Raw genomic sequence first — 21967 nt, forward strand, 5'->3', positions numbered from 1 at the left:
TATAAATAACACAATGAGGGAGCAAAGAAGAATCATGAGTGGCTATGAATCATTACAATACTAAGAAAGGCCCTTTTCTGACAGCTACAACCAGCTCTCCATGTAAATTTCTTCTATCCCTAATGTATCTAAGAATTGTTATTATTCTCACTTCTCAGATCAAGAAATTGAGGGTCAGAGATTTAAGGATCTTATGAAGTACAAATAAGGTCAGAAGGATGTGAGTAACACGGACCGAAGAGCTGGAGACAGCTATGTGAAGGACCTGAAATGTGAGGAGAGCTTCAGCGGGTAGCAGAGTAGGCAAGCCTGAGAAGCGGCCAGAAGAGGCCCCGACTGGCCAAGGAGAACAATCAGGCAACGATGGGAAGCCCAGGATGCACAGAGCAGGCACAGGGACCAGCACTCAGGGACGGCTTTGCAGAACAAGCTGCTGTGAAGGAGAAGTTATTACTCCTAGAATATGAGCCAAGAATATAGAAGACCTTGACAGCCAAGGCACTGGAATGAAGACTAAGTGGAAGAGCCACTCAAGACTCTTGTAGAGAGAAAGCCAAGATGAAAATATATTTTTAAGATTAGTTAGTGAGTGAGTAGGGGGGCATTAGAATAGAAAAAGGCTGGAACCACAAAGAAAAGGTAGAAACAATTACAGAAATTTCAGCATAAAACAATAAGGATTTGAATACAGGCAATGGAAATTGACAGAAAAGAACAATCTAAAACTTTGGAAGTAGAAACAACAGATGTTAGGACCAGAGTCAATAGAGAAATGTAGGGCAGGAAGGAGCCAGCCATAACTTGATGACAATGTGGACACCATCTTCTCCTCTTCTGGGAGATGGAGAGAGTTGGAAGGAACAGAAATAGAGCTTCTGGTCTCAGCCTTGCCTGAGTGGCTTCCATCAAACTTAGACTCCCTCTCAAACAACTGCTTGAGAGGAACCAACACAACCAGGACTTGAGGGACAATAAAAGAGGAAAGAGAGGATGTGCAGTGAGCTCCTCATCTACTCCAGCTATTTCTATGTCTTTCTTCTACAGAAATACGCAGGTGCTGGGTAGTTAGAAACACTAAAAAATAATTTTTTAGCTCTTTAAATGAAACGATAAAGTAGTCTAAACATTTAACTCATGATTTAATCAATGGTCAAAATTACATTATCAGTTACATGAAGAAACAAAAAGCTAAACAACTATTTTTCTTAGGAATAGTCAGTTCATTCTTTTAATGGGCTTCCTACATTCTTTGTCACTTATTTTGATGCCTGAAAAATGATTTTTAGGACAAATGTATGATATACTACCATTGTATTTTATGTACTATATGAATATGCTATTATATACAAGGGCTCCCTGTATCATCTGTGTAAAGAAACATTTATATCCACGCTATGAGATTCAAGGCATAATTTTACTGTTTTAAATTATTATGGAGGTTTCCTGTATATTTGCTTTTTTGATACGTTACTGGTGACATGCATGGTTTATTTGTTAAGTAGTTGTTTATTAAAGTAACATCCGGTTTCAACATTGTTCCTGTGGAGAAAAATGACCTATTTCATGACCACCAACTTACAGTTTCTCAAGACTGTTGAAAAGCAAGGGCAGCCTCTATTTTGTGCTGAAATTTTATCTGAACTATGAAAAATGTTTCAGAATGCCATTTAAATATATTTAGATAAACATTTTGTATAAATAATCTAATACCCAAAACAACAATTTTTCAGCCCAATGAAATAAAACTTGAATGAAGAACTATTGAGAGCAATATGGAATGATTATATTTAGAAAAGTAACTATATGTGTAATAAAGAATGACATTTCTATATCTCTGCGCCCTTTTCCCTCTTTCAATCAGCGCTTAAGAATACAGAGTACAGATACACATTTGTGTTGTTCAACAATATAAGTAGTTCTTTCTTCCATCTGCACAGCAAAGATCTCGAAACAAAAGTTGCTTTTTGAAAGAACATGTTTTACATAAACATATCATTCAAAGGTACTCACGGTCTTCATCTGTCTGCACTATGAGTTCTTGGCTTTCCTTCCGGCCCTCTGGGTTCATGAGGATCAGTTTCACACTGACATTGGTGTATGGTGACAGGTTAGTGATTGTGTGTTGAGGGTGTGAGTTTTCTGTATCCCAGCTTACTTCTTCTCGCACTTGTTCTTGTCCTCCAACTTGGTAACAGTAGTGGACAGTGAGGTTATAACTGTGGCAACGAGTTACATTATATCCAAATGGCTCCCAGCGGATAGTGATTTGCCGAGATTTGACCTCCACTACTTCTAGTTTTCTCGGGCCTCGCATGGGATCTATTTAGAAAAGAAGATAAAAGAAAACATAAGAGAGAAGAAAGATAAAGGCTCAGGTCAATCCCAAAGGGCACAGATATTCCCAGTTGTCCCCAAAACCTGGTCTCCTCTTCTTCCTGGATAATAAATCCCTAAATCTTGGCTAGGCATTTGGCTACCCAGAATAAAGATGAACGTTTCCATTATTTTCTGCAGATAGATGTGGCCATGTGCCTAAGTTCTGATGAATGGCATATAAGATGAAACGTCCAAAATAGTTTCTGAGAGGTGTTCTTAAAAGGCAGGGGCTCACCATCTTTGGTTCTTCTTCTTTCCTATTAGCTGGATGGAGGATATGATGTTTGGAGCTCAGGCAGCCATGGTGAACCATGAGACACTTAAATGTTAAGAATTCAAAGCAATGATGAAGGAGGAGCCAGGGTCTCTGATATGACTGAGCTACCATACCAGCCCTTACCTTCCTACTTCCAAACTTGTCATTAGGAAAAATTAAATGCTATCTTATTTAAGCCTCTTTTTCTCTGGGTCTCTGATAAAACAGACCAATCTTTTTTTTTTTCTTTTTTTGAGACGGAGTCTCACCCTGTCACCCAGGTTGGAGCGCAGTGGTGTGATCTCGGCTCACTGCAAGCTCCACCTCCTGGGTTCATGCTATTCTCCTGCCTCAGCCTCCCGAGTAGCTGGGACTACAGGCGCCTGTCACTGCCTCCAGCTAATTTTTTTTTTTTTTGTATATTTTTAGTAGAGACAGGGTTTCACTGTGTTAGCCAGGATGGTCTCGATCTCTTGACCTCGTGATCCGCCCGCCTCGGCCTCCCAAAGTGCTGGGACTACAGGCGTGTGCCACCACACCCAGCCAAAATAAACCAATCTCAATACTGATACATGTGTTTTATCTTTAAACATTAATTTATAATTATGTAATTGGAAAACATAAGAGTAAAAGCTTGAGAATTATACATGAAATAATATCGTAAGAGAGCATAAACTTCTGAGCAGAACAGGTGTTTTTGGATTTCAATCTGAATAGAATTCCACACGATCAATGCTAAAGTAATTCTTGCCTGTTCATGACAATTTCTTAGTATTCTTATTTTAGTCCAAGCTTGAGGTACAGTTTCAAGCTTAGAAATCTAAACGACATGGAGAGAATAAAAGCATTTTTGCATAATTTAAAACAAAATATATGCAGAGAAAGCTTAAATTTGTTTATGAAATAATGATGAAAATAAATACTACTATATAAATAACATTTACCGAGCACTTATAATGTACCACGCACTGCTACAAAAAATTTAGCATTCAGGGTTTTAGGAAAAGCCTAACCTAAAATGTTTTGTGTTATACACCCGCAGGTCATTTGATTCATAATTTTGATTTTTGTTTGTCTGAAGTGTGCTCACCAAATATGAACGTAAAGAGATCTACAATTGAGAAGGGACAATAAACTTGAGATATAAAAGCTACAGTTTATTGCACACTTACTATGTGTGAGTTGCTTTCTATATATTTCCTATTCCTTAAAATAATCCTGTAAATATTTTTATTTCTAATATATAGACACAAAAATTGTGACCAAGGTAGGCTCAATAACTTGATCAGGGTCAGGGTTTGCTGTGGCACTCGAATTTAGATCTGACAACTACAAATCATGCTGTCCCCACTCCACTGTTGTCTCTACCAAACTAAAGAGAATCAAATAAGAAGAAATCAGGATATTAAAGATACTAAGACTTCACCTAAAACATGACCAAAAAATGTACAATATAATAAAGATCCAATGTATTTAAACTTGAGACAAAAGTGCTGAGAGGAATTCTTCCCCCTTTTCCTGCTAATTCTATAGACGAGAGGGTCAAGGCCATATTCCCCAGTTCCAGTTCAGCTGTACCAGAGAGCCTGGCCTGCACTTCAGGGTGCTGCAAACTTGTCTGGACTATTGTTGAAGTTCACTTCTTGATTCCTATTTGCGCATAAATTCTTTTGTTTTCTCCATCATTTATGCCATAGAGAGAACTTAAAATCCCCCCTTTTTACCTGCAACCTCTGACAAATGAAAATGTTTAAAATGGAATAATGTGAAATATGCAACGTAGAATTTACCAGATATCTGCTGCAATCATAAAATGGGATTAATAAAGATCATTCATGCTACTCTGTCCTGTAATAAATCTAAGAACCAAAAATGAAAACTCCTCCAAGAAATCGTGAGTGGCATTCTCATGGAATGTTCCTTATTACAAAATTAATTTTTCATATTTCATTATTTTTCATATTTAAATTACTACTGTCGGGGAAATGTCATAAATAAATTATTTAGAAATAACACTGAAGGTTTTTTTTCCAGATTAGTAACTTTTACAACTTAACAGAAATGTCTAATTTTATCTAATGCTTCATTAGTTGAATGTTCATAAAAACTTCTAATAAGCTCCAGATCCCTATACATACACAGATCAACATGTGTCCCTTTGCCCTTTTCCTTATTAATCCCAGGCCTCCTATTCATCACAGGACTGTTCTAACGCATTTTCCTAAGGTTTTCATCAATTTTACTGACTAATAAAATGACTAAAGGCTTCAGATATTAGTTTAAACAAGAAGTACAGTTCTAACTTGATTTCAATGGAAAACTATTATCCACTGCATAAATAAGTCTGCATCATTCAGTATTCCTTATTCAAGAAAATATATACTTAAATTAAAATGCAGGACTGAAAACAAAGGCTTCTGTCTGTCTACTGGTCAAGTATTCTTGAAATGCACGCTCCTTTTCTCTGTGAGTACCTTTTAGAATTCCATCATGGTAAAATTATGTCTCAGATTTCCCATACATTTGCCAAGTACTATAGCTAAGCCTAACACAAAACAATCATTCCTATGACAAAGGCTCTAAATTGCCTATTGTCATGAGTGGTAATCAGACAGGAGACAGAGGCTGTATGAGGTCTAAATCTTAGATGAAAAGAGGGTGGCACTCACTGGCTTGCATCTTTACGTTGAAGCATAACTACAGTTAACCAAAGCAAAACTATCTTATGGAAGCTTTTGCAGAGTATTTTCCTTTGTGCCCTCTGTGAGCCTTTGACTATGGTCTGTAGTTCTGCTGTGTCTACTAATGTGTTGCTATCAACATGGCAGGGTCAATATCAATGGGGGTAGGAAGGGTCACATCAACATAGGATAGGGATGAAGGCCTCTTTGACTTTGATTCTCATTTGTCAAAAGCTTACAGGATAAGTTAAATCAATACCATGACACAGGGACATGGTCCACTTCAGATGGAGTACTGTCATTTTCTCTTACCAGGGTCCAAAGGCAAAGTTAAGAGGGATGGGGAAATGGCTGGTAAAGCAGATACATACAATAACATAAAGGAAATGCCATGTGCTACCATGTACCTATGACAGCAGCCTCCTTTAATGACAGTGTTGATAGGCTACGACCAATGACTAAGGAAATCTGACAATTCTTTTAACTCATACTAAGCAAATTGCCGGATTTCAATGCTTCTTTGTTTTTACTTTTTTTCTGCCATTCTGCAAAATTAAATTCTGATCCAGAAATGGATTTATAATAATTACATCTTGAGTTAGTGTTTTATAATACCTTTGTTTTCAATGTTTCTGCAGAACGATTTCCATTAGTGTGCTGCTAACTGTGAATGAGGCATTCCACAGGGACATTTACTCTAGTGAGTTATACTAATGATCACTGAACACTCTGAAGGGCATCACTGTAGAAATATATCACACTGTAGGAAACAAATAGCAACTTCATAACCAGAAATGTGTAATTTTGGTAGGCTAATTGCAACTCACACTGCATTTCTGGGAGTAGAATACAAACACTGCCCCCCCAAAACGTGGCATAGCATTACAAGCATTCTATGCGCACAATATAAATCTCTTACAGTTAGATAACAGGGTAATAAATAGCATTCATAGGACCACTACTTGTAGGAAATTTCTCCTCTTTCCTCACAATCCTGAAGATGCTACTGAGAATGGAATTGATACCAAAGCCATTTTTCTTCACACTCACACACTCTGGCCACACTGATGCCTCCCTGCTTCCCTGAAAGGGTATCATGACAGGCCCCATTGGCATGAATCATGAGGCCAGGCGGTCCACTGTGGGCCTACTGACTCATGATAAGAGATGAGAATGGCCTCCCTACGGAGAAGTGCACTGGCTGTTGCGCAGGAAGCTCAGTCAGTGAGCTCTTACCGACTCTCCCACTGATGCCTGCAGCATTTTTCATTCTGTTCTTTTTCTGCCAGCTTGAGCCAGGTTTCCAGCAGAGAAGTCTGACCTAAGGGACGAGCAAGCCCACTTCTAGCCTCCAGCACTTCAGCATCCTATTTAATCAGTGATCCTGGCTCCTTCTACATTCAGTCCTATTTTTCTATGAACAAGGGCAAAAACTGACTGATAGGATCAATTTCCATTGCAGGTTCAATTCACAGCTCATTTCTTTGGAACTCTGCACTTTACCTTCTATTACTACTACAGTGCTTTTTCAGAAACTCAATTTCAGAAACTGTGAGAGATATTTGGGTGTAATTTTAGGATCCTGTCATTGATAATCAAAAACATAGATTACAACCAATGCTCCCACTAACAGGTTTCTCTTTTCTACCTCTCAATGAACTCCATGGAGGTCTATTACAATAAAGGGAATAACAACCAGAATGGCATGGTGGGCCCCTTCAGGACCTCCAGCTATTGTACTCCTGCCTCACCAGTCACACTAGACGGTGACAAAATAATAAAGCAATAGCTCCCTTTACTTTACTATTTAGTGAAATCAGAGCAAAGGTCTGAGTAACTAATATTATAGTGGCCTACCCCAAAATTCAGTATTCCTAAGCAGCAACGATTCTGGGTACATGGCCTTGTTTTTAGGTGAAGTAGTTAAAGGCTTTCAACTGGTCAGTGCTTTCCAGAGTTTAAAAAGTACCTTGTCAGTCAAGCTGAAATTGCTAGGATACAACAATCTTTAATTTACACTGCCCTACAGGCATCTATGTATTGGTGATGTAATGGAATGAATTCAAACTTATCCTAAAAATCATATAAATCTGAATATATTTTTTCTCCAGAATACTTTTCATAGATATCACATTAACAGTTTTCACATTTTATCATAACAAGCATCAAAAAATGCCCTTGGAAACAATCTGTTTTTCTTAAATAAATCATACAATCCTATATAAGGGAGAATAGTATCTTCCTAACAAATAGGCCAAATTTCAAAAACAGTACTCGTTTAAGAGAAGGAAAAAAAATAGTCTTACAGAATAGATGAAGGAAAGTGTAACAATGCCAAAGTCTACACAAAATCATTCTACTTTATTTCTTGGTTTAAGATGGACATAGTCTCACCATGTCTTTCTTGTATTCCAAATGCTGGTTTGAACTCCGTCTAAATTGTAAAGGTAAGTAAACTACTGCCCCATCTCACTGGGAAATAGATTATCTACATAGCAACTAAATAATCTAATTTAAATTATTAAATTTAAAATTTAAAAAACTAATCATTTAAACTTCCACAATATTTGAAAGCTGGAATTCCTATTCACATGTTATGGCAAACATGCAGGATTATCTTATATAATAAAATGACTAGGATAAACACTTATGGTAAGAACACAGATCTCAGGTAAGGGAAAATAACACTCTAAACATAGGCCACAACTGACAGCCTAGAGGGAGCACTCCCTAGCGGTGTTAGGTAATGTTGAATGTTAGGTAATGCAGTATGTCCAAATGCTTTGCTTAGTTCTTGGTTTGGCTAGTACATTTAAAAAATAAAGTAAAAGAATACATACTGGACCTTGGGCTAGTCATTCAAGGTACCTGGTTTCAGAATAATTTCACCAAGTTTTTCAGGATAAATATTTTGAGAATTTTTTTAAGTTTAAATTTTTAAGTAAAAAGCTTGCTGAATGCTGAAAGTTCAGACTTCACCACTACGCCATATATCCATATTGCATGACCGTACTTGTACCCTTAAATCCATAAAAAATAAAAGTGTTATTGTATAGAGGTTGGAAAAAGAAGGGTAGAAATTTACTGTTGATACCTTCCAAAATAAAGAAATGTGGGTATTGGTAAGGCACTCAATAATGATAACATGTCATATTTTATTCTCCCTGAATGATGAACTGTACAAAAATAAGGTTAGAAGTGTCACAATGGTTGAAACATGTTTTCATTTTAAACAGAATAATTTTTTGTTGGTGTTTAGGGTTTTTGAAGTTTTAAGTAATAAAACCTTTGAAACACACTGAAAAGTACAAAATAAAACAATATTCTGCATATCCACTAATATCAAATGTTAACATTTTATGTTTTGTTTCAGATCACTTTTTATTAAAGAAATAAAATATTACTGATATAAAATTTTGCCACCTTCCCACTTACTATTCAAAGGTTATTATCTATCATTCCCAAACATGGTTTTGTACTTTTATTATATATATCTAGGATGCTTAAACATTTTCAAAAATGTTACTATTTTTTGCAACATGAGATTTCATTCAATATAGCAGAGTTGAAGCTATGTTAGTTTAACTGGTGTCTAGAATTACGTTAAATAAATAAAATACACTTTACTTATCCATTCCCTTACTGCAGAAAAGATAGCTGAGTCTACCTTTTCTCTATTACAAGCAGTGCTACGAGCAGTATCTTTGTCTATACGCCCTCCTGGCCACAGTTTCCCTTAGTGCACATTAAAAGTAAGACTGCTGACTTGTAGATGTTATACATCTCTAAGTACACCAGACAATGTCAAACTTCTCTCCAAAAGAAAAACAATGTTCAGATGTTCCATTTTTTTTTGCTAAAAATGGCTGCATTTCAAGGCTATGGGCCTATACTGGCTTTGAAGGACAGATCTTAAAGTAATGGTTCCAGTTAAATGTAAATAAGCAAAGTCTAATGTGCATTTATCTTTTTTTTTTTTATTTTCTTCTGAGACAGAGTTTCACTCTTTCGTCCAGGCTGAAGTGCAGTGGCACAATCTCAGCTAACTGCAACCTCCACCTTCTGGTTTCAAGCAATTCTCCTGCCTCAGCCTCCCGAGTAGCCACAACGCCTGGCTAATTTTGTATTTTAGAGTCGGAGTTTCACCATGTTGACTAGGCTGGTCTCGAACTCCTGGCCTCGTGATCCACCTGCCTCGGCCTCCCAAAGTGATGGGATTACAGGCATGAGCCACTGCAACCAGCCCTAATGTGCGATTATGAGTTGCATCATTTATTTGACATAGTATTTCAAATAGAGATTTACAATACATAGAACTATTTCTTTCTTTGGCTATAGCAACTGTATTTGACAAAGGTTTATGTTAAGAATTTCTCTCAACAACCACTCATTATATCATATTATTATTGTGTTTGTATGAAAACAAAATATTTAAACTCATCAAATAATTAGATAAATTAATAAATGAACAATACATCCATAAAGTAATTATTACAATTTCTGATTATAACAGAATGGCATATCATTTACTCTCAAGGACTCTCCCATTTGAAAACAACTAGATCCAGTATAAGACAATTTTTTTAATTGCGTAGGATGTAGTGTGTCTCCAGCAACACCTTACACCATGTCCCTTATCTAAAACAAAGGGTAAGGTGGAACTCTAGTTGTCTATATCAGCACCGGCATCCAAAGATTAAGCCACGGGCCAGGGGCAGGGAAGCCAAATATGATGTTCTCAAGCTAATCTCATACAAATAACAGTGTGTAAAGTATCTGCAGTCAGTACTATCTCCTGATTCCAGCACACACAAATACAAGTCTTCTATAAACACACTGATCCATAAATATAGGCCTCCTACTTTCACAAATAAAGCCCACCCAAATATAAGCTCACTAGTAAAGATTAACAAAAATAACAGAAAACAAGATGCCCTGACAGAGTCAACAGAGATAAGAAACAACAGATTCACATCACTCAAATTACCAGATTCAGAATATAAAAGTTGTGTGCCACTTCTAAAATTAAAAATGTAATTACAAAAATGAACATGTAATACGTCACTGAAAATGACCAATTTTAAAAACAGCTAATGTAACTTTTAGAAATAATGTTGAAATAAAACAAAAACCTCAATGGATAGGACATTAATTATGTACCGTATAAAACTAGACAGCAAGATTGGACACAGCTTAAGACAGAATTAGTGAAGTAGTGCATGGATCAGAGGAAATTATCTAGAATGTAGCACAGAAAAATAGAAATAGGAACATAATAGAAAACAAGAAAGGAAGATGAAGGGCAAAATTAGAGGGTGTATCTATGTCTAACTGGCATTCCAGAAGTAGAACACAGGGAACAGAGGAGAGGCACTAATTGAAGACATAATGTCTGAGAAATTTCCAAAACTGACAAGAGATATCAGTCAAAAGATACAGAAAGTATAATATATACAAAAGATAGAAAAATTAAATTCCACATTTAGACATAATGTAGTTAAACCACCAACATCAAAATAATCAAAGAGATGATCTCAAAAGCATCTAGAGAGAAAAAGCACATCACCTACAAAGTAATGGCAGATTGACCAAAGAGTTCTCAACAACAACAGTGGAAGGCAAAAAACAAGGGAACAAAATACTCAAAGTACAAAGAGAAAATATGAATATGTCAACTTAGAACTATATACGTAGCAAAACTATCATTCAAGGATCAAGACAAAACAAAGCTAATTTCAAAGAATTGTACCTGAGTGAACTTACTACCAATGAACCTGCAATAAAGGATCACCTTCAAAAAGAAAAATGAGTTTTGAAAGAAGGTCTGAGATGCTAGAAGAATTGGTGAGCAAAAAAACATAAAAACTTATGTTTGTAAAGTAACAATACTGTCTAATTTTAGAGCTTTTTATATATACAGAATTAGACTGCCGACAACAAGAGCATACACACAAGTAGGGCAATGCTTAGAGTTACAGTGTTGTAAGATCTTTCCAACACTGGGAAGGGAAGTTTAAGATATCAACTATAAACTTTAAGTATGCAAGGCAAACTCTCTAGGGTAATCACTATACAAATAGCCATAGGATAATACCTTCAGTAACAAGTAACTCATCTAAAGAAAAAAAGTTATTTCAGTCAATTATGGGGAAAAAACAAAAGATAAGAAAAAAGGCAAGGGGTGAGAGGAAATGTAGAAAAACAGGAAAAACCAGAAAGCAAACAGAAAAGTGGTACATAGAAGTCTACCACTAGTAGTAGTAATATATACTAGTAGTACTAGTATATACTACTAATGACAATACATGTAAATAAAATATTGTCTATTAAAATGCCCAGAGAATTAAAAGTAAAATCAACATCGCGCCATAACCTGTTTACAAAAAAATAAATCTAAGCTGTGTCACTACAACATTTTCCTGGAGGTTCTATTCAGTACAGTAAGAAAAGAAAAGTATAAGAATGAAACAAGGAAAAACAGCACTTTAATTATACACAGACAATGTGACAGGCTTGGCACACAAGCAGGACCTACAAGTTATACAAAAATAGCAAATGTCAGCAAGGTGACCAAATATGGGATTAATTTTGAACTCCTCTGCATTTTTTGTATATTATCAAACTGAAACATTACTGATTTTTTTTCATTTACAACAAGATCAAATGATATAAGGAGCCCAGGAATAAATCTTACAAGACACCAATAATAGATAAAAATCCAAAACCTCATTGAAAGACATTAGTGAGGATCAAAATAATTGGAGTTATACTATATTTATGAACGGGCAGACTCAATATGGTAAAGGTGTCAGTTCTCCCCAAGCTGACCTATAGAATCACTACAATTTCAATTAAAACCTAATTAGAGTTTTAAGGAACTTGATAAATTGATTCTAAAGTAAATAAAGAAGTGCAAAGGTCCCCAAACAGAACACTCCGTAGGAAGAATGAGGTAGGAAAATTTGTTCTATCAGATGCCAAGAGTTATTTAAAAGCTACAGTAACTACACAGTGTGGTGTTGCTGAAAGAACAGACATGGAGCACAACAGAAATCTTGATGTTCTATATGATAGAGGTGGCGTTTCTGATTCCTGGGGGAAACACAAGTGGTACTAGGAGAAGTGGATTCCTACTCTGTATCATATACAAAAATCAATTCCGACTCAATTAGAAGCACAAAAACCCAAATTTAATTTTTTAAACTAAAGAATGTAGGGGATTATTTTTTCTGATTACAGGGCAAAGAAATAGTTCTTAAGCACCAACTACCAATGAAAAGCTCAATAATTTATGCTACATTAAAATTAAGAACATATTTATCAAAATGTATCATAAGGAAAGTGAAAACCTAAGCTAAAACCTTATTCTTGTAAAGAAAGGAAAACAACCAAACGCAATAAAGACAAACGATATAAAGAGGTAGTTAGTAGAAAAGTAAAAGGCAAAGCACAGAATAGAAGACATTGGTAACCACTAAACAAATGAGAGATATTGATTATATACATGAACTTCCACCAATCACAAGACAAAGATGACAACTCAAAAGAAAAGTTGGTAAAAGAACAGGACTTTTGAAGAAGAGGAAAATTATAGACCACAAACGTGAAAATATGCTCAAGCTTAATACTAATCTGGGAAATGCACATTAGAGTCAAAGTAAATTCCATTCTATGCCCATCAGATTCACAAAAATTAGAAAGTCTGGTAATACTGATTGTTGGCAGAATGTAGATCAATGCAATGTGCTATACATCATTAATGAAAGTGGGAATTGGTACAGCCACTATGGAACACAAGTTGGCATCATCTTGTAAAGCTAACCTTAGAATACAGTCCAGCTGTTATATTCTTAGGCATATATCCTAGAATAGTATTTCTTCACTTAGAAGAATAACATGGCATATTTTCAAAAATACAGTCATGCATCTCCCAAAAACAGAGATACATTCTGAGAAATGGATTGTTAGGTGATTTCATTGTGTGAACATCATAGAGTGCACTTACCCAAGCATACACAGTAGAGCCTACTCCACACCCAGGTTATAGGGTGCCGCCTACTGCCCCTAGGCTACAAATCTGAACAGCATGTTTCTGTATTGAATATTGTAAGCAACAGAAACACAGTGGTAACTATTTTTGTGTCTAAACATAGAAACGGTACAGTGAAAACATGGTATTATAATCATATGGGACCACAGTTGTATATGTGGTCTGCGGTTGACCAAAATGTCATTATGCAACACATGACCCTATAAAACTCTCTAGGCCTCATCCCCAGAGACTTAGATTTGTTGGGCCTGCGATGAAGCCCCAGAATTTGTATCGTAAGAAGCAGCCTGGGTGATTCTTGTCATCAGAGAAATTTGAGAAACAGCCTCGAGCCCTGCTATTCAAAGTAGTGTTGGTTCTCACACCAGCACAGCAGCATCCCCTGGAAGCTTACTAGGAAGGCAGATATTCACGCCCTACTTCTCACCTCCTGAAGCTGAATCTTCACCTGCACACTGAAGTTGGAGAAGTTCTGTCTTGGAGGAGTGCTTTTTCAGAGTGCAGGCTGTATCCCTAGGTCATATCACAGTGGCATTTGTTTTAATGAAAGAGAATAGAAAAGAAACATGAAAATGGATTTTAAAAGATATGGATTGTATCACGTAATAACCATGTAACAATGAAAATACATTTCATGCTGCATCTAAAGGGTTTGAAAAATGCATTCCTAGAGAAATTCTTCCCACTGGGCACCAGGAGACATGTGCAGAAATGTCTTTACCAGCATTATTGTCAAAAGAATAAAAAAGAAAAGCAAGGAAACAATCCAAATATTTACTGAGCCAAAAGCAGATAAATATCCCTACAATGGAAAGTTAGACTACAGAATTAGCTATGGCTATGAGCTATATTGTGTTTCAGAAACACATAATATTGAATTAAAAAACAAGTCCCACAGGACTACTATGAAGCAATCTTATAAAACTGAAAAACATGCAAAAGGAAATGGTTTAAGAATACATACGTATGCGATAAAACTATTTTAATAACAATGTAAGAGAAGAGCAAAGGAAAAATTTACATAAAAATGAAGATATTGGCTACCTCTGTCCTGGAGACACAGGGAAAAAATGAGCAGAAGACTACAGTTAGGGGAAAAGGTTCTAGAAGTATTCTGTTTCTAAGATGGGAAGTTGATTATTGTTGTGCTGCACAATTTATGTAGGTTACGTATGTCCTTTTGTTTGTATCAAATATTACATAACTTCAGAAAACATTATTATAGGAAAGGCATGAATATCCTAGAAAGATTGTTGGCTCTTTGAGATTTCCTTCCTGGAGAACAGTATATCTTGGTTCTTCTGAGAGAGGTACAATGGTTACTACCAGGCAAACTTAACTTAAAGGAAGCAAGATCATACGTCATCAAAGATTCAGCAGTTCCACAGATACCCCCATGGAATGGAGTCCTCTGACTTGAAAAGAATTACAAAGCCCCCTCTTTCGAAACACACAATAATAGGCTTCCTACCAGTAATATTCTTAGCCCTGAAACTAGACCTTGGTTCCTAAAAGCTGAGCCTCAGGCCTGAGTGCAGCCTGGGTCTGACACTTGGGTACAGTTGTTGCTCCCTGTCCCCTCACCCAAACTTCTGAATCACATTCTTGGAAACTTAGTGCTAGATCTGAAATGGAACTCAGGGCTGTCACATCAGGAGGAAGAGAGTGAAGTCAGGCAGGTTACCATCCAAGGCCACAGGTAACCCACATTGTACCTCTGTGCAATTAGAAAAGAGAGCCCCCCCTTCCTTCCTCAAGACACTTATTTTCATCTGTTGGAAAACTGCCACAAAAATACACAAATCTACAAGGTTTATGTTTACGTAAGTTTCATGATAAAAAGATATGCTTTCTACCTGATATACGTATATGCTGTGCACACTGAAAGTCCTTAGCGAATATATTTATAATTAACAATTTTAGAACTGATGATGAACCAAGCCTGCGAAAGTGAATGTACTATGAGGTATGCATGTTGACAGGAGTGTATGAGTGTATGGAGGGTTTTTTTTTTTTTTTCAGGAAACTAATACCATTTATTCATTTACCAGAGTTCAATATTCATATTCATATTCATACTTAAACTACATTTTCTCCAAGGCTCATAGTCTAGTTACTCCCAGCTAACTTATCTGTCCCTCCAGCCACTGCCAGAATGCCTTCCTGATGTGACAGTTCATCTGCAACAATCAAAGGACTTCTAATTCATGCTCTTATCATCTGACCGAAATAAGAAGTCTTCCCATTAATAAGTCACAACTATCAAAGAGATCACAGAACCCTTCTTGCTTTCCATACCAGTCAAGCAAATCTATCTGCTGTACTTCAAATAAGGTCCTCCCTCCAAAATTAATATCTCTGTTCAGACTGATGCAATATGCATACAGTGGCAGCCATCTTTTTATCTGCCAAAAAGTAGCCTTCAGCTCCTTTCAGTATTGGTTCAAAATCAAATCCCTTTATGACTATTCCTTCTTAGTTGCAATAAAAACTCACAGACTTGACTGGGCACGGTGGCTCATGCCTGTAATCCCAGCACTTTGGGAGGCCAAGGTGGGTGGATCACAAGGTCAGGAGTTCGAGACCAGTCTGGCCAACATAGTGAAACCCTGTATCTACTAAAAATACAAAAAAATAGCTGGGTATGGCAGTGTGTACCTATACTTTCAGCTACTTGGGAGGCTGAGGCAGGAGAATCACATGAACCTGAGAGGCGGGGGTTGCAGCGAGCTGAGATTGCACCACTGCACTCCAGGCCAGGCCACAGTGCAAGATTTCATCTCAAAAAAGGAAAAAAAAAAAAAAAAAAACCAACCTCACAGACTTTCATGGACTCACATGGTCAAGATCCCAGTATATATATATGTTTATTATGTTTCTCTATGTCTTACTGCATTCTGTAACTATCAAGTTACATATCTCATCCCATTAACCTTAATCTTTATCCTGGAAAATGCCTATATTTGTTAATCAATATATTTGGTAAAAGGATACTAGCACAATATAATATATAGTGAACATTTAGATCAGTTCCTTTGTCTCATAAATCAACTCTAGAAATATCTCCTTTTCTGCATTATTTACCTATTTTCTGTGAAAAGCCTTTCCAAGTTTCTGTGTTGTGACTCACATCTCTGTTGTGCTTTTCTGTTTTAAGGAAGTCACACAGGCACTATAAACAAGGCTTTCACTCACCACTGGAACTGTCTGGTTTTTGCCTGAGCTCCTTGGTGACATTTCCAAAGTGTAAAGTTCATCACTATAGAAGGAGCACCACTGCTACACTCAAAATTAGAATCTTGAATTGTTTCTATACAGTGGAAAAAACAGGCTGCAATTCATCCTCTAGATGAACTTTACAAGGAAACTGTGGTATGAAACAAACATGAGTCTGCAGTAAAAGACTTCCTTGATATTTATTTCAGACTATATAAAACAGGAGGAGGCAAAATGATTTTCACAGAGTTTTTCAGAACTGTCAAAAATTGGTTTGGAATGGGTTTTGACCTTTTGTAACCCTCATAAAGCTATGATACCCACAAAAAGCCTTGGAAGTTTGGAACTGATATTTTACCCAGGGCAAAAGAGAACCCAAACCATTCACTCTTTGCTACAGAAATAATGTAATTAGTGATGAAAAAAGTGAATCAAATACAATTTCAGTTTTACCCAAATGTAACTATTACCTCTAGTTAATACTAAGCAGATAAGTGTTACTTAAAATATTTTTACCTGTTTAGAGCCTCCTATTTTGGTATTTACAATCTTCTTATGATTAGATAGTTTTCTGTTTGAAGTTGTTTACAAGTCTACGCAAATGGTTTCACAAAAGACCACACTCAACTCTGCTAGATTGATGGCTATACTGTAATTATTCTTCTGTGTTTTCACCAACAACTTTTTTTTTTTTAAAAGACTTCCTCAGTTTAAAAGAGCCTATGATTGATAAGTTAGTTCTTATTTTAAACCTAGGTTTTCCATCCTGCTAATCTTCCAGGGAAGCTTGGAGAATGAGATGACAGAAAACTCAGTTTCAGTAGAAGAGTGTGTTCTCAGCATCCCACTGACAACTAAAATGGCAGGGCAGGAGGAGGTATGCTACGGAAAAAATGAACCCGCCACTTTTATTTTAAAAAGATAGAAAGAAGGAAAATACAGGTTCTAACTTGAAATTATTTCTGTTCCAAATAAAACAACTTAAGAAAAAAAAAAGAGCTTGCTCTTTAATAAAGAGCAGTTTACCTCTCTGCTGAATTATCTCATTTTGCTACCAAATTTGTTCCATTTTAGTGTCAATTTTTCCCTAAACATAGTTTTTGTGTGGGATCAACTCCATTTCCCACCAATGTCAGACTACTTTGCAATACTTTTCTATCCCTCTCAAGCCTAAGGTAATCTGAGTAAGCTCAATTTGCTGATTTAAAAAATACAAAGGCAATGTAGATGTTTTTCATTGTTTTCCTGGAAGCCAGGGAATCAATCATTTATTTACTGAAAATGGACGAATTCATACTTACTTACTCTAACACTCTTGGAGGGCTGTCATCTGTTCCGTAGTCCTTCAAGAGGAGTCTATTACATGTATTTATGAATGGCTACCCCAAACTTCCTTTCCAAATTAACTTTGGTCTCAATTCTACAGCAATCAACTGGAAAAAGTTCCAGACATCCTTATCTTCACAGTCCACCAACATGAAGAGAGTGTGGGTTGCACAGCCCCAGGAGTCCCTGGCCAATTCATCCATGTACCACACTCATCTTACCCTCTTCCCTCTAGGTTCTGACATTCAGCTATCTTGGTGGGAGGCTGGGGAGCACTGTTGGGGATGAGGGGTAAGGTGGAGTTTTATAAAGCTCTCCAGGTGACTCAGAGACCATCCTCATTCCACCTGGTCACAAATCCCTGAATGGAAAACATGTACGCACATATACTGTATTACTAACTTAACACCTAGAGAAAGTGCATTGTGTGACTGATATAAAACAGCACATTTTTGTTCTTTGGTGCTATCCTCTTTTTCAAAATTTGCTATTTTTGTAGGTATTACTTTCTTGAATACAGTAACAATGTAACTGTCACAAAATAAGAATTATCATATAGCTAATTCTTCATTAAACTTATAAAAATGAATCACAGTTTGATGTGCATATCTTTCATTTTTAATTGTTTATTTGCCACAAAAACTTTTTTTATTACTACCCAGTATGTTTCCTTGAAATGCTGCTTAGAAGTGGCTTAAAAACTATGGAATACATTGAATCATCTTAATAAGGTAAAGCATTCATTTGCCATCTAGTGTTCCATTTAATTTAAAATGCTCATGATTCTTACCGTGTTGAAAATTAACCAAAAATTTTCATGAGATCCACAGCTATTAATTCTAATGGGTTATAGATATGATAAATAACTTAAAAAGTCTTAGTTTCGTTCATTCTTTCTGAAGTTGAATTCTCAGGGAAGAATCAAATCTTTCAAATTAAGAAAAAACCTTTATTTGGTCTAGTGATCACTTGAAGTTCTAGACACCTTCTCGCTTATTAATACCTTGTTGCAAGAGTACATGGTGGGCAGATGTGGCGGGGAACACTCCCTGAGCAAGTGTGGGGAGGTAGTGATGCTTAGCTTTGACTCGGAGGTCCAGGAGTATGGGTCTGGAGGACAGCCATATAGTATTATTAATATCTCATTTATACCATGAATGATGCAACTGCACAAAGTCAATCTGACCACACTGGAAATACTGGGGAATGCTGGCCCCTGAAACTAGATCTTCTTGTGGGGAAGGAGAAGGCAAGGAGAATAAATGATGTCATGAAAAAAATGTAATAGATTCAAGCACGGAAACCACATCAAGGAGGACCCAGAGACACGCGGACTGGGGCCCTGGGGAGGGGCTGGGATAGGGAATCATACTTCTTCCCTGATCGCTCCCTCCCTCCCCTGCTGCAAGTTGGGAACTGATTTAAAAACATAAACACAACAGTGCTGACACAGGATGGATACAAGATAGAAAATAGATGCAAGATACACAGAGGATAAGTGGTATACTCAGCTATGCATTAATATGTGGAGGTTTTAGAAGGTCAATAAATAATTGTCTTCTCTTTCAGGTTCTCAACTGAGAGATACACATACCTACTGATTTTAGACAAGTGAAGATTTCACTAATATCAGATTTTTTACTGTATTAGTCTGTTCTCATGCTGCTATGAGGAAATACCTGAGACTGGATAATTTATAAAGAAAAGAGGTTTCGTTGACTCGTAATTCTGCATGGTTGGATGGTTGGGGAGATCTCAGGAAACTTACAGTCATGGCAGAAGGTACCTCTTCACAGGGTGGCAGCAGAGAGAATAAGTGCCAGAAGGGAAATGACAAGCACTTATAAAACCATCAGATCTCACGAAACTTACTCACTATCATGAGAACAGCATGGAGGAAACCGCCCCCGTGATCCGATTACCTCCCCATGGTACCACCCTTGACACGTAAGGATTACAATTCAAGATGAGATTTTGGGTGGAGACACGGCCAAACCATATCAATTACTGACATAAGTGACTGAAGAAAAGACTTGATTTGTAGAAGTCTGCTATTACAATCATTCTTAGTTTTCCTCACTTAAGTCCCTTTTTTCAACATCTTTTTGAGCCATAGTTAATATGTCATAAAATCCACCCATGTAAAGTGTACAATTCAATGGTTTTTAGTACATTCACAGACCTGCGTGACCATCACCACAATCTATGTTTGGAACATTTCCAAAAACAGATTCCACATCCATTAGCAGTGACTCCCATTTCCCACAACCGTCACCACCCTGTGCCCTTGCAATAACTAACCTACCTCCCACCTCTACAGGTTTTCCTACTCTGGGTATTTCATATAACTGGAATTATACAAAATGTGGTCTGTTGTAACTGGCTTCCTTTTACTCAGCACAGTGTTCCCAAAGTTCATCCATGTTGTAGCATGTAGCAGACTTCACTCCTCTTTATTGCCAGGTAATATTCCACCAGGTAGATATACCACATTTTTTTAAGCCATTCATCAGTTGATGAGAACTATATGTTGTTTCCACTTTTCTGGCCATTACGACAAATGTTGCTGTGAACATTGGTGTATAAGTTCTGTTTTGAGACAGTCTCACATTGTCACCCAGGCTGGAGTACAGTGGTGCAATCACAGCTGACTACAACCTCCGCCTCAGGCTCAAGTGATCCTCCCACCTTGGCCTTTTGAGTAGCTGGGACCAGAGGTACATGCCATCACGTCCAGCTAATTTTTGTATTTTTTATTAGAGATGGAATTTCACCATGTGGCCCAGGCTGGTCTTAAATTCCTCAGCTCAAGTAATCAGCCTGCCTTGGCCTCCCAAAGTGTTGCTATGACAGGTGTGAGCCACTGTGCCCGGCTTACATACAAGTTTTGTGTGGACACATGTTTTCACATGTGCTAGGTATATTCTTGGGTACCTAGCTAGAAGTAGAATTACTGGGTCAGATGGTATTCTGTCTAACCATCTGAGGAACTGTCAGACTGTTTTCTGAAGTGGGTGTATTATTTTACATTCCCACCAGCAATATACGAGGGATTCAATTTTTCCACATCCTGGCCAATACTTGTTATTTTCCATATTTTTTGATAGAAATCCTAGTGGGTATAAAGTTGTATCTCACGGTTTTTGTTTTCATTTTGTTTTTTCTTTTTCTTTTTTTTTTTTTTTTTTTGAGACAGAGTCTTTCTCTGTCACCCAAGCTGGAGTACAGTGGCATAATCTTGGCTCACTGCAACCTCTGCCTCCTGGGTTCAAGCGATTTTCCTGCCTCAGCCTCCTGATTAGCTGGGATTACAGGCACCTACCATCATGCCCAGCTAACTTTTGTATTTTTAGTAGAGATGGGGTTTCACCATGTTGGCCAGGTTGGTCTGGAACTCCTGACCTCAGGTGATCCACCCGCTTTGGCCTCCCAAAGTGATTACACGCACAATATGTTTATCATTGTGCCCACATGTCTTGATTACTGCAACTGTGTAGTGAATCCACTCTTGAGTCATATTTACACATCCTCCATTCACTGGATGATCCACGCACTCTGCACTCCCACCTAGGGATGGTTAATTCACCTCTAGTTGCAGAAAAGAGCATTTGTGTCCCACGGACAATGCCCAGAAGAAACTGACTGAATATCTTCAGTTCCCTTTTCAAATGTCATCTATTCAATGAATCATTGTTCTCATAGGATGAAGTGAGAGCTTACCAAGATTCTCCCCTTGGACAAACTCTTGTCAGGCCCCAATGAGCTCTCTTGTTGACTAGGCCTCAACCCTGGCCTATAAAGACTTGAACGAACACTAACACAGTTTCTAAAAGCTCAACGCTTCATCTGTAGGATGATCCTAGCCCCTCTGAGAGTGCTTGCCTGAGAAAACTCCAGACAGATAATTTGTTGTTTGTTCCGTGGCAATCACTTGAAGATAGGGCTCCCTGTCTCCCAGTCTTAGAGGGTACAGGAGCCTGGTCTCTGCCTAAGAGTAGAAACTTAACTTCTATAAGCACTAGCTAACAAACCCAGATGGTTTCACATGGATTAACCCTCCCT

General features: G+C 37.3%; 1 protein-coding gene across 10 annotated transcripts in view; it reads right to left on the reverse strand.

The window, feature by feature from the left end:
- Positions 1-21967, reverse strand: part of PTPRM (protein tyrosine phosphatase receptor type M) — an 844030-nt gene that overhangs the window by 334310 nt on the left and 487753 nt on the right. For all 10 annotated transcript variants that reach the window (XM_009252252.4, XM_054537539.2, XM_054537541.2 and 7 more), the window contains 1 exon segment: positions 2011-2319. In XM_009252252.4, coding sequence (XP_009250527.2) covers positions 2011-2319 — 309 coding nt within the window.

This window comes from Pongo abelii, chromosome 17 (genome assembly GCF_028885655.2).
Source record: "Pongo abelii isolate AG06213 chromosome 17, NHGRI_mPonAbe1-v2.0_pri, whole genome shotgun sequence".
NCBI classification, from domain to species: Eukaryota; Metazoa; Chordata; class Mammalia; order Primates; family Hominidae; genus Pongo; species Pongo abelii.